General features: G+C 42.0%; 1 protein-coding gene across 1 annotated transcript in view; it reads right to left on the reverse strand.

The window, feature by feature from the left end:
* Positions 1–365: 365 nt before the first annotated feature.
* Positions 366–15,511, reverse strand: part of LOC149468103 (uncharacterized) — a 60,613-nt gene continuing 45,467 nt past the window's right edge. Inside the window, exon 5 of the mRNA XM_089670672.1 lies at positions 366–2,733. Coding sequence (XP_089526798.1) covers positions 886–2,733 — 1,848 coding nt within the window. The 3' untranslated portion in view covers positions 366–885. The remainder of the gene's footprint in view (positions 2,734–15,511) is intronic.

Genomic DNA, 15,511 nt, shown 5'->3' on the forward strand with positions numbered 1-15,511 from the left:
ATATACACAGACATTTGTATCACGGGAAACATACAAGAAACATGTATGGAGAAAGACACGGGAAAGTCCCAATATGTGCATTCACCAATCACTCCTTCATTCCCAGTATACACACAATTCCATTGCTTCCATGTGTACACCATCAGTCACTCTTCTAGAATTGGGACATTTTATTACCACCCACCTCTTCAGTGATCCCCCACCATGCAAGTATTGTCCTCACCTCCAACTGTGGGCCTAATGGGTGCTTGGAACATTTGTCCACAAAGTATCAATAATAGACCTCCAAGTGTTTGTGAAATCTCCCACCACAAATGTACTCAGCCAATCACAGGGCAGGATAAAGAGAAAACAGGAGGCGCAACACCTAGCGCATTATCCAAGGTTTATTGTAAGGACTACAAAATAAAAACACTTCCAGACGAAGCATGTATCTAAAAAGCATGGATGGCCACAACGGCAGGTAAGGTGTCCTCACTGTCAGTGCGGTCAAATGGCTGACGCGTTTCGGGGACGAATCCCTTTCCTCAGAGCTGATGACCAGCCTCTGATGCAGATGTGTAATGAATGGAAAGTGGGAGCCTTGCTGGTGATGCCTGAATCACAGGTCAGGACTCCATTTTTATTCTTCTCCTGTCATCAATGGCCAACCCGGTCCCACACGTCATCCATGTCTTTGGGGACCTCTGATCTCCTTATGAACTGTTTCTTCCATGATGAAGATCAGCCATGGAGTATATCTGAGGTGTATATCAGGGTGTGCTTCTTCCCCACATGAGAGCTGGGATGTCCAGCAACATTCATCTAGAAGACATTTCCCACACTCAAGGCACTAATACACCTCCAGGGTTGTGTGGGATCCCTGATGTACAGGAAGACAGGACTTCAGTGAGAAACATTTCCCTCACTCAGGAAAGAAATACAGCTTCTCCTCGTGTGAGAGGTCTGATGTCTGGAAAGACGCGATTTCACTGAAAAACATTTCCCGCACTCAGGACAGGAATACGGCTTCTCCCCCGTGTGAGATCTCTGATGTATGGAAAGATAGGACTTCTGTGAAAAACATTTCCCGCACTCAGGACAGGAATACGGCTTCTCCCCCGTGTGAGATCTCTGATGTATGGAAAGATGGGACTTCTGTGAAAAACATTTCCCGCACTCAGGACAGGAATACGGCTTCTCCCCCGTGTGAGATCTCTGATGTATGGAAAGATCGGACTTCTGTGAAAAACATTTCCCACACTCAGGACAGGAATACGGCTTCTCCCCTGTATGAGATCTCTGATGTTTGTTAAGATTGGACTTGGCTAAACAACATTTCCCACACTCAGGACAGGAATACGGTTTCTTCCCAGTATGAGTTCTCTGATGTTTATAAAGATGGGACTTCACTGAAAAACATTTCCCACAATCAGGACAGGAATATGGTTTCTCCCCCGTGTGAGATCTCTGATGTGTGTAAAGACTGGACATCTCTGAATAACATTTCCCACACTCAGAACAGGAATACGGCTTCTCACCTGTGTGAGACCTTTCATGTTTGACAAGATCTGGTTTTCGTGCAAAACATTTCCCGCACTCAGGACAAGAATATGGCTTCTCCCCCGTGTGCAATCTCTGATGTGTATAAAAATGGGACTTCCATGCAAAACGTTTCCCGCACTCAGGACAGGAATACGGCTTCTCCCCCGTGTGCAATCTCTGATGTGTGTAAAGATGAGACTTCCGTGCAAAACATTTCCTGCACTCAGGACAAGAATACGGCTTCTCCCCCGTGTGAAATTTCTGATGTCTGTAAAGAGTGGACTTCACTGAAAAACATTTCCCGCACTCCGAACAGGAATACGGTTTCTCCCCCGTGTGCAAACGCTGATGTGTGTAAAGATAGGACTTGTCTGAGAAACATTTCCCACACTCTGGACAGGAATATGGCTTTTCTCCTGTGTGAGATCTCTGGTGTGTGTAAAGATGAGACTTGGTTAAGAAACATTTCCCACACTCAGGACAGGAATGTGGCTTCTCCCCTGTGTGAGATCTCCGATGCATGTAAAGGCCGGAAATATGTGAAAAACATTTCCCACACTCTGGACAGGAATATGGCTTTACTCCTGTGTGAGATCTCTGATGTTTGTAAAGACTGGACTTTTGTGAAAAACATCTCCCGCACTCAGGGCAGGAATATGGCTTCTCGCTAGTGTGAGATCTCTGATGTGTGTCAAGATTGCACTTATGTGAAAAACATTTCCCGCACTCAGGACAGAAATATGGTTTCTCCCCTGTGTGAGATCTCTGATGTGAGTAAAGACTGAACTTCTGTGAAAAACTTTTCCCGCACTCAGGGCAGGAATATGGCTTCTCCCCCGTGTGAGATCGCTGATGTGTGTCAAGATTGCACTTATGTGAAAAACATTTCCCGCACACAGGACAGGAATATGGTTTTTCCCCCGTGTGAGATCTTTTATGAATATTTAGATGGGATTTAAAATGGAAACCCTTCCCACACTCAGTACAGGAGAATCTCTTCCCTGTTGGAAGGCCGGCCCGGTCCCGCACAGTCTGAGGTTCCTCAGGATACGAGGAATCCGATGGTCCATCTACACTGGGTGGTGCCGGATGGACATTGGAGGGAGCCGGGTTTTCTCCTGGACTATACTGTGTGATGTCCTCATCTTCTACTTTCCAGTCTGGAGACAAAGTGAGACAATCCTCAGAGGTTTTCCTCATCTCCCGGCCATGGACTAAAATACAAAGACAAAGAGGATTACTAGACAGGAGCTGATTGGTTCCCCCAAACCAGGACTCCACCCACATCAGGCAGCTTGGTCTCTGAGGAGCTTACAATTCCACCCTCAAGGGAACTAGGAAATGGCTCCTCTGACCTCCTACCAGGTCATTTCTTTATTCATGGACCTTAGTCAGAGAGTGAGGAAACCACCAGAACTGTCTTTTATAGGAGGGACAGTGATGAGGGGATTATAGGACGAGGGTCCCCACCCCCTCTATCACTCATCGCCATCTTCCCAACACAAGAAGTACTGCACTTCCTTATTTAGTCCATTATTTAGTCATGAAGAACAGCGGGGCTGAGCCCCACCAGAGGTCAGAGAGTGAGGATGGGGGGAGAACAACCAAGATGAAGACTGGACTGATCCTGAAGACCACCATCATTGGGGTATTGACTCCTCCCTCATTATCACTTTCTGTTTAAGGGTCCAAAGTTGGAGGATGTTATCACCTTATTAACACCATGTAAAAGTCTGTGCTCCAATCACATCATCCGATATAAAATGTCCAGCTGGGAGGAAAAGGGGGGAACAAAAGAGAATCCATATTATGTGTATATATACCAGTGGGGGGAGGGGGGAGAGCAGAAGTCAGGACTATGGAATGTACAACATAGAGTATATAGTGCAGGGGTCAGGAGTATGTAATATACAACATAGAGTATATAGTGCAGGGGTCAGGAGTATGTAATGTACAACATAGAGAATATAGTGCAGGGGTCAGGAGTATGTAAAGTACAACAGAGTTTATAGTGCAGGGGCAGGAGTATGTAATGTACAACAGAGTATATAGGGCAGGAGTATGTAATGTACAACAGAGTATATAGTGCAGGGGCAGGAGTATGTAATGTACAACAGAGTATATAGTGCAGGGGTCAGGAGTATGTAATGTACAACATAGCGTATATAGTGCAGGGGTCAGGAGTATGTAATGTACAACATAGAGTATATAGTGCAGGGGTCAGGAGTATGTAATGTACAACAGAGTATATAGTGGAGGGGTCAGGAGTATGTAATGTACAACATAGAGTATATAGTGCAGGGGGCAGGAGGATGTAATGTACAACATAAAGTATATAGTGCAGGGGTCAGGAGTATGTAATATACAACATAGAGTATATAGCGCAGGGGTCAGGAGTATGTAATGTACAACATAGAGTATATAGTGCAGGGGTCAGGAGTATGTAAAGTACAACAGAGTTTATAGTGCAGGGGCAGGAGTATGTAATGTACAACAGAGTATATAGGGCAGGAGTATGTAATGTACAACAGAGTATATAGTGCAGGGGCAGGAGTATGTAATGTACAACAGAGTATATAGTGCAGGGGTCAGGAGTATGTAATGTACAACATAAAGTATATAGTGCAAGGGTCAGGAGTATGTAATGTACAACATAGAGTATATAGTGCAGGGGTCAGGAGTATGTAATGTACAACATAGAGTATATAGTGCAGGGGTCAGGAGTGTGTAATGTACAACATAGAGTATATAGTGCAGGGGTCAGGAGTGTGTAATGTACAGCATAGAGTATTTAGTGCAGGGGTCAGGAGTATGTAATGTACAACATAGAGTATATAGTGCAGGGGTCAGGAGTATGTAATGTACAACAGAGTATATAGTGCAGGGGTCAGGAGAATGTAATGTACAACATAGAGTATATAGTGCAGGGGTCAGGAGGATGTAATGTACAACATAGAGTATATAGTGCGGGGGTCAGGAGAATGTAATTTACAACAGAGTATATAGTGCAGGGGTCAGGAGTATGTAATGTACAAGAGTATATAGTGCAGGGGTCAGGAGTATGTAATGTACAACATAGAGTATATAGTGCAGGGGTCAGGAGTATGTAATGTACAACATAGAGTATATAGTGCAGGGGTCAGAAGTATGTAATGTACAAGAGTATATAGTGCAGGGGTCAGGAGTATGTAATCTACAACATAGAGTATATAGTGCAGGGGTCAGGAGTATGTAATGTACAACAGAGTATATAGTGCAGGGTCCGGAGTATGTAAAGATCGTATTCAGAGAGTAGTGGTTAATGATTCATACTCTGAATGGTCTAGGGGTGTCAGTGGTGTAGCCCAAGGCTCAGTGTTATTAGTGGGGTACCCCAAGGTTCAGTGTTATTAGTGGGGTACCCCAGGGTTCAGTGTTATTAGTGGGGTACCCCAAGGCTCAGTGTTATTAGTGGGGTACCCCAGGGTTCAGTGTTATTAGTGGGGTACCCCAAGGTTCAGTGTTATTAGTGGGGTACCCCAAGGTTCAGTGTTATTAGTGGGGTACCCCAAGGGTCAGTGTTATTAGTGGGGGACCCCAGGGTTCAGTGTTATTAGTGGGGTACCCCAAGGTTCAGTGTTATTAGTGGGGTACCCCAAGGTTCAGTGTTGGGACCCTTACTTATTAATATATATATAAACAATATGGGGTGTGAGATTATAAACCCCATTCCAGTCTTTGCAGATGACACCAAGCTGTGCCGGGGAATAACGTCCTTACAGGATGTCTCCAACTTACAAGCCGACCTCAATGCTCTGTGTAATTGGGGGACTATGGGGCCAATGAGGGCTAATGGTGATAAATGTAAGGTTCTGCACTTGGGGGGCTAAGAATATGCATCATACATACTAGGGGGTACAACTGGGGGGGTCAATGGTGGAGAAGGATCTGGGGGGGTCACTGGTGAAGGATCTGGGGGTGCTAGTAGATCACAAGACTAATAATGGCAGCAGTGCAAAGCTGCGTGTTCTAAAGCGAGCAAAATCCTCTCTTGTATTAGGAGAGGTATAGACTCCAGAGAGAGATATCACACTCCCCCCCCCCCCCGGGTACAAATCATTAGTAAGACCTCATCTGGAATATGCAGTTCAGTTTTGGGATCCAATTCACAAAAAGAACATTGGGGAACTGGAGAAACTACAGAGAAGGGCAACCAAACTGATAAGAGGCATGGAGGAGATCAGCTATGAGGAAAGATTAGAGGAACTGAATGTATTCTCTACTGAGAAGAGGAGATTAAGGGGGATATGATCTCCATGTATAATACATAAGGGGGGATATGATCTCCATGTATAATACATAAGGGGGGATATGATCTCCATGTATAATACATAAGGGGGGATATGATCACCATGTATAATACATAAGGGGGATATGATCTCCATGTATAATACATAAGGGGGATATGATCTCCATGTATAATACATAAGGGGGGATATGATCTCCATGTATAATACATAAGGGGGATATGATCTCCATGTATAATACATAAGGGGGGATATGATCTCCATGTATAATACAAAGGGGGGATATGATCACCATGTATAATACATAAGGGGGGGGGGGGATATGATCTCCATGTATAATACATAAGGGGGGGGATATGATCTCTATGTATAATACATAAGGGGGGGGGATATGATCTCCATCTATAATACATAAGGGGGGATATGATCTCCATGTATAATACATAAGGGGGATATGATCTCCATGTACAATACATAAGGGGGGGATATGATCTCCATGTATAATACATAAGTGGGGGGATATGATCTCCATGTATAATACATAAGGGGGATATGATCTCCATGTATAATACATAAGGGGGGATATGATCTCCATGTATAATACATAAGGGGGGATATGATCTCCATGTATAATACATAAGGGGGGGATATGATCTCCAAGTATAATACATAAGGGGGATATGATCACCATGTATAATACATAAGGGGGATATGATCTCCATGTATAATACATAAGGGGGGGTATGATCTCCATGTATAATACATAAGGGGGATATCATCTCCATGTATAATACATAAGGGGGGATATGATCTCCATGTATAATACATAAGGGGGGATATGATCTCCATGTATAATACATAAGGGGGGATATGATCACCATGTATAATACATAAGGGGGGATATCATCACCATGTATAATACATAAGGGGGGGATATGATCTCCATGTATAATACATAAGGGGGGGATATGATCTCCATGTATAATACATAAGGGGGGATATGATCTCCATGTATAATACATAAGTGGGGGGATATGATCTCCATGTATAATACATAAGGGAGGGATATGATCTCCATGTATAATACATAAGGGGGGGATAAGATCTCCATGTATAATACATAAGGGGGGGGGGGATATGATCTCCATGTATAATACATAAGGGGGATATGATCTCCATGTATAATACATAAGGGGGGATATGATCACCATGTATAATACATAAGGGGGATATGATCTCCATGTATAATACATAAGGGGGGGTATGATCTCCATGTATAATACATAAGGGGGGATATGATCTCCATGTATAATACATAAGGGGGATATGATCTCTATGTATAATACATAAGGGGGGGATATGATCACCATGTATAATACATAAGGGGGGATATGATCTCCATGTATAATACAAAGGGGGGATATGATCACCATGTATAATACATAAGGGGGGGGATATGATCTCCATGTATAATACATAAGGGGGGGATATGATCTCTATGTATAATACATAAGGGGGGGGGATATGATCTCCATCTATAATACATAAGGGGGGATATGATCTCCATGTATAATACATAAGGGGGATATGATCTCCATGTATAATACATAAGGGGGATATGATCTCCATGTACAATACATAAGGGGGGGATATGATCTCCATGTATAATACATAAGTGGGGGGATATGATCTCCATGTATAATACATAAGGGGGATATGATCTCCATGTATAATACATAAGGGGGGATATGATCTCCATGTATAATACATAAGGGGGGATATGATCTCCATGTATAATACATAAGGGGGGGATATGATCTCCAAGTATAATACATAAGGGGGATATGATCACCATGTATAATACATAAGGGGGATATGATCTCCATGTATAATACATAAGGGGGGGTATGATCTCCATGTATAATACATAAGGGGGATATCATCTCCATGTATAATACATAAGGGGGGATATGATCACCAAGTATAATACATAAGGGGGGGATATGATCTCCATGTATAATACATAAGGGGGGGATATGATCTCCATGTATAATACATAAGGGGGGATATGATCTCCATGTATAATACATAAGTGGGGGGATATGATCTCCATGTATAATACATAAGGGAGGGATATGATCTCCATGTATAATACATAAGGGGGGGATAAGATCTCCATGTATAATACATAAGGGGGGGGATATGATCTCCATGTATAATACATAAGGGGGGATATGATCTTCATGTATAATACATAAGGGGGATATGATCTCCATGTATAATACATAAGGGGGGATATGATCACCATGTATAATACATAAGGGGGATATGATCTCCATGTATAATACATAAGGGGGGATATGATCTCCATGTATAATACATAAGGGGGATATGATCTCCATGTATAATACATAAGGGGGGATATGATCTCCATGTATAATACATAAGGGGGATATGATCTCCATGTATAATACATAAGGGGGGATATGATCTCCATGTATAATACATAAGGGGGGGGGGGTATGATCACCATGTATAATACATAAGGGGGAATATGATCTCTATGCATAATACATAAGGGGGATGTGATCTCCATGTATAATACATAAGGGGGATATGATCTCCATGTATAATACATAAGGGGGATATGATCTCCATGTATAATACATAAGGGGGGATATGATCTCCATGTATAATACATAAGGGGGATATGATCTCCATGTATAATACATAAGGGGGGATATGATCACCATGTATAATACATAAGGGGGGATATGATCTCCATGTATAATACATAAGGGGGGATATGATCTCCATGTATAATACATAAGTGGGTGGATATGATCTCCATGTATAATACATAAGGGGGGGATATGATCTCCATGTATAATACATAAGGGGGGGGGGATATGATCTCCATGTATAATACATAAGGGGGGGATATGATCTCCATGTATAATACATAAGGGGGGGGGGGATATGATCTCCATGTATAATACATAAGGGGGATATGATCTCCATGTATAATACATAAGGGGGATATCATCTCCATGTTTAATACATAAGGGGGGGTATGATCTCCATGTATAATACATAAGGGGGATATCATCTCCATGTATAATACATAAGGGGGGATATGATCACCAAGTATAATACATAAGGGGGGATATGATCTCCATGTATAATACATAAGGGGGGATATGATCACCATGTATAATACATAAGTGGGGGGATATGATCTCCATGTATAATACATAAGGGGGGGATATGATCTCCATGTATAATACATAAGGGGGGGATATGATCACCATGTATAATACATAAGGGGGGAATATGATCTCCATGTATAATACATAAGGGGGGATATGATCTCCATGTATAATACATAAGGGGGGATATGATCACCATGTATAATACATAAGGGGGGATATGATCTCCATGTATAATACATAAGGGGGGATATGATCTCCATGTATAATACATAAGGGGGGATATGAGCTCCATGTATAATACATAAGGGGGGATATGATCTCCATGTATAATACATAAGGGGGGATATGATCTCCATGTATAATACATAAGGGGGATATGATCACCATGTATAATACATAAGGGGGATATGATCTCCATGTAAAAAACATAAGGGGGGATATGATCTCCATGTATAAAACATAAGGGGGATATGATCTCCATGTATAATACATAAGGGGGGGTATGATCTCCATGTATAATACATAAGGGGGGATATGATCTCCATGTATAATACATAAGGGGGATATGATCTCCATGTACAATACATAAGGGGGGGATATGATCTCCATGTATAATACATAAGGGGGATATGATCTCCATGTATAATACATAAGGGGGGATATGATCTCCATGTATAATACATAAGGGGGGATATGATCTCCATGTATAATACATAAGGGGGGATATGATCTCCATGTATAATACATAAGGGGGGATATGATCTCCATGTATAATACATAAGTGGGGGGATATGATCTCCATGTATAATACATAAGGGGGGATATGATCACCATGTATAATACATAAGGGGGATATGATCACCATGTATAATACATAAGGGGGATATGATCTCCATGTATAATACATAAGGGGGGATATGATATCCATGTATAATACATAAGGGGGGATATGATCACCAAGTATAATACATAAGGGGGGATATGATCTCCATGTATAATACATAAGGGGGGATATGATCACCATGTATAATACATAAGTGGGGGGATATGATCTCCATGTATAATACATAAGGGGGGGATATGATCTCCATGTATAATACATAAGGGGGGGATATGATCTCCATGTATAATACATAAGGGAGGGGGAGGGGGATATGATCTCCATGTATAATACATAAGGGGGGGATATGATCTCCATGTATAATACATAAGGGGGGATATGATCTCCATGTATAATACATAAGGGGGATATGATCTCCATGTATAATACATAAGGGGGGATATGATCACCATGTATAATACATAAGGGGGGATATGATCTCCATGTATAATACATAAGGGGGGATATGATCTCCATGTATAATACATAAGGGAGGGGGGGGGGATATGATCTCCATGTATAATACATAAGGGGGAATATGATCTCCATGTATAATACATAAGGGGGGATATGATCACCATGTATAATACATAAGGGGGGATATGATCTCCATGTATAATACATAAGGGGGGATATGATCTCCATGTATAATACATAAGTGGGTGGATATGATCTCCATGTATAATACATAAGGGGGGGATATGATCTCCATGTATAATACATAAGGGGGGGGGGGGATATGATCTCCATGTATAATACATAAGGGGGGATATGATCTCCATGTATAATACATAAGGGGGGGATATGATCTCCATGTATAATACATAAGGGGGGATATGATCTCCATGTATAATACATAAGGGGGGATATGATCTCCATGTATAATACATAAGGGGGGATATGAGCTCCATGTATAATACATAAGGGGGGATATGATCTCCATGTATAATACATAAGGGGGGATATGATCTCCATGTATAATACATAAGGGGGATATGATCACCATGTATAATACATAAGGGGGATATGATCTCCATGTAAAAAACATAAGGGGGGATATGATCTCCATGTATAAAACATAAGGGGGATATGATCTCCATGTATAATACATAAGGGGGGGTATGATCTCCATGTATAATACATAAGGGGGGATATGATCTCCATGTATAATACATAAGGGGGATATGATCTCCATGTACAATACATAAGGGGGGGATATGATCTCCATGTATAATACATAAGGGGGATATGATCTCCATGTATAATACATAAGGGGGGATATGATCTCCATGTATAATACATAAGGGAGATATGATCTCCATGTATAATACATAAGGGGGGATATGATCTCCATGTATAATACATAAGTGGGGGGATATGATCTCCATGTATAATACATAAGGGGGGATATGATCACCATGTATAATACATAAGGGGGATATGATCACCATGTATAATACATAAGGGGGATATGATCTCCATGTATAATACATAAGGGGGGATATGATATCCATGTATAATACATAAGGGGGGATATGATCACCAAGTATAATACATAAGGGGGGATATGATCTCCATGTATAATACATAAGGGGGGATATGATCACCATGTATAATACATAAGTGGGGGGATATGATCTCCATGTATAATACATAAGGGGGGGATATGATCTCCATGTATAATACATAAGGGGGGGATATGATCTCCATGTATAATACATAAGGGAGGGGGAGGGGGATATGATCTCCATGTATAATACATAAGGGGGGGATATGATCTCCATGTATAATACATAAGGGGGGATATGATCTCCATGTATAATACATAAGGGGGATATGATCTCCATGTATAATACATAAGGGGGGATATGATCACCATGTATAATACATAAGGGGGGATATGATCTCCATGTATAATACATAAGGGAGGGGGGGGGGATATGATCTCCATGTATAATACATAAGGGGGGATATGATCTCCATGTATAATACATAAGGGAGGGGGGGGGGGATATGATCTCCATGTATAATACATAAGGGGGGATATGATCTCCATGTATAATACATAAGGGGGGATATGATCTCCATGTATAATACATAAGGGGGATATGATCTCCATGTATAATACATAAGGGGGGGATATGATCTCCATGTATAATACATAAGGGGGGGATATGATCTCCATGTATAATACATAAGGGGGGATATGATCTCCATGTATAATACATAAGAGGGGGATATGATCTCCATGTATAATATATAAGGGGGGATATGATCTCCATGTATAATACATAAGGGGGGATATGATCTCCATGTATAATACATAAGGGGGGATATGATCTCCATGTATAATATATAAGGGGGGATATGATCTCCTTGTATAATACATAAGGGGGGATATGATCTCCATGTATAATACATAAGAGGGGGATATGATCTCCATGTATAATATATAAGGGGGGATATGATCTCCATGTATAATACATAAGGGGGGATATGATCTCCATGCATAATACATAAGGGGGGATATGATCTCCATGTATAATACATAAGGGAGGATATGATCTCCATGTATATTACATAAGGGGGGATATGATCTAAATGTAGAATACATAAGGGGGGGTATGATCTCCATGTATAATACATAAGGGGGGATATGATCTCCATGTATAATACATAAGGGGGGATATGATCACCATGTATAATACATAAGGGGGGATATGATCACCATGTATAATACATAAGGGGGATATGATCTCAATGTATAATACATAAGGGGGGGATATGATCTCCATGTATAATACATAAGGGGGGATATGATCTCCATGTATAATACATAAGGGGGGATATGATCTCCATGTATAATACATAAGGGGGGACATGATCACCATGTATAATACATAAGGGGGGGATATGATCTCCATGTATAATACATAAGGGGGGATATGATCTCCATGTATAATACATAAGGGGGGATATGATCTCCATGTATAATACATAAGGGGGGACATGATCACCATGTATAATACATAAGGGGGGGATATGATCTCCATATATAATACATAAGGGGGGGATATGATCTCCATGTATAATACATAAGGGGGGATATGATCTCCATGTATAATACATAAGGGGGGGGATTGCTGTAAGAAAGTCCTGGATCCTTTCTTGGATACACAGAATATAACTGGATATAACATTTATAGGGAAAGTTGATCCAGGGAATATCCGATTGCCTCTCGGGGGTCAGGAAGGATTTTTTTCCCCTGCAGGAGCAGATTGGATCGTGATTTGGTGGGATTTTGCCTTCTGGTGGATCAGCTGTGGGTGTCGGATTATAACTTTTATTTTTAATGGTACAACTAGATGGATGTCTTTTTTCAGCCAGACTAACTATGTAACTATGTAGGTCCCACACCGCTGCCTCCCATCTCCTGAGACTGCACTCAGTGACTTGGGTCTGAGACACTACAGACATATCCCTCCACCCGGCACAGCCAGCAGATAACAGAGAAGGTCCCCTGGAGGAGTCAGGCACAAGGCAGGAGACCCCAGTCACATGTCCTGGGTGCCTACATTATGCAATGCTTAGAGGAAAAATCCACATTTTGCTGCCAGCTGAACCCCAGAACCTCCATAAATCCAGTCTAGAGACATAAATTGTGTCTGCAGCACAGAGAAGGAAGATTATCCGAGAGAAATCCAGGAATACAGGACGGGGAACACAGCTCAGGAAAGTGACCAGGGGATTACAGGCTGATATCACCCAGTCCCCGTCCTACTCTGGACCAATCAGTGAGCAGTATGGGTGGAGCAATGGATTTAGTGTTCATGACCCACCTGTGCTGATCTCTGTAGGAGTGTCCTCCTCTATAAATGTCCCCGTTATTCCATCCTCCTCCATAGACTGCTGATCATCCCTCACATACGCCTCTTCTTCTTCTGATTTCACCTCAAATTCTATATCGATTGGATCTCCACTCTAAATCAAGGAAATGAGAGAAAATATCATCTGTAAAATAAAAGGTCACATAAAAAACTCCACACATTGTGTCTATGAGTCCATGTTCTAGATGCTCCATCCCACCAACCTTGTAATAGTGAGGGATGGTGTGATCTTCCTGTGTGGAATCCCAGGAATACAGAGGACGGGGACATCTCTCTGGTGGGTTCCTGGTATTAGGTGGCTCCATCATCTCCTTGTGTCCTTCTGAAAACTCCTCCATCACTCCATACTCCTCATCCTCCTCTTTAACATCAATATTATCATCCCCGAGGATTCCACTCTGAAAGATATAATAAAACATTCATTGTAACAAACATGCTGTGTATAAATCACAACTACCAATAATTGTCAATCATCTACCTGATGATGGTGAGGGATGGTGTGACCTTCCTGTGTGGAATCCCGGGAATACAGAGGACGGGGACATCTCTCTGGTGGGTTGCTGTAGCTGGATGACTCCACCATGGTGTCCTGGTACAGATCTTTGTGTTCTTTTAGAAGCTCTGACTCCTCCATCCCCCCATCCTCATCCTCTTTTATCTCTTCTTTAACCTCAACTTTAGGATCTCTCAGGTTTCCACTCTGAATATATAAAAAAAATGACATCAATGGTAACAATGCAGATAATGTACAGATCCTAATGATACTATCAGTGATTGTTCCTCATCTACCTGATGATGGTGAGGGATGGTGTGACCTTCCTGTGTGGAATCCCGGGAATACAGAGGACGGGGACATCTCTCTGGTGGGTTCCCATGACTGGATCCATCTGTAGGAAACACACACACTGACTGAATCCATTGTTTCTATGTGTTTATCAGATGATGGGGGATCTAGGTGGATCCTCCGTACTGCTCTCTCCTTTACAATAAAGTCTCCTCTTACCCGGTGATGTGAGGGGCGGCTGATTGTCCATCATGACGTCCTTGTAGAGATCCTTGTGTCCTTCTAAATACTCCCACTCCTCCATGGAGAAATAGACAGTGACACCCTGACACCTTATAGGAACCTGACACACACAATGATACAGTCACCATCCAGACACATCCCTTGTCTGTTACTGGAGAATGTCCCAGAATTCCCGGCACCGCTCACCTCTCCTGTCAGCAGCTCAGTGATCTCTCTGGTGACTTCTAGAATCTTCTTCTTCTTTCTCTCTTCTATCAGGGAGGGAGGTGGAGGCAATGTGATGTCATATGATCTCCAGACTTCACAGGAGGAAAACTCTACATCTGAACACAAAGAGTCACATCAAATGATATTCCCAGAATCCTCCTCACCTCTCCATTCAGGTCTCCATTTTATTAAAGCCCCACTTCAGGCTGAGGTATAATTCCCCCCCACAGGACCCCCACACTACGCAGGGTATAGGCTTGTTGCAGCATTCTGATGTCATTACATACAACGCAGGACCAACAGTCCCACTTTACATGTGAGGATACCAAGGGACCCCACATCCTAAGAGCATCAGAAAAATGTCAGATGGAGGGACATTGGGAGGAGGAGCTGTGAGGTCAGTGTGATGTCATAGGATTCTCTGACTCTGGATGGAGGGACATTGGGGGGAGGAGCTGTGAGGTCAGTGTGATGTCATAGGATTCTC

Source organism: Staurois parvus, unplaced genomic scaffold (assembly GCF_062004578.1).
Source record: "Staurois parvus isolate SC_StPar_1 unplaced genomic scaffold, SC_StPar_1.0 ptg000092l, whole genome shotgun sequence".
Lineage (NCBI taxonomy): Eukaryota > Metazoa > Chordata > Amphibia > Anura > Ranidae > Staurois > Staurois parvus.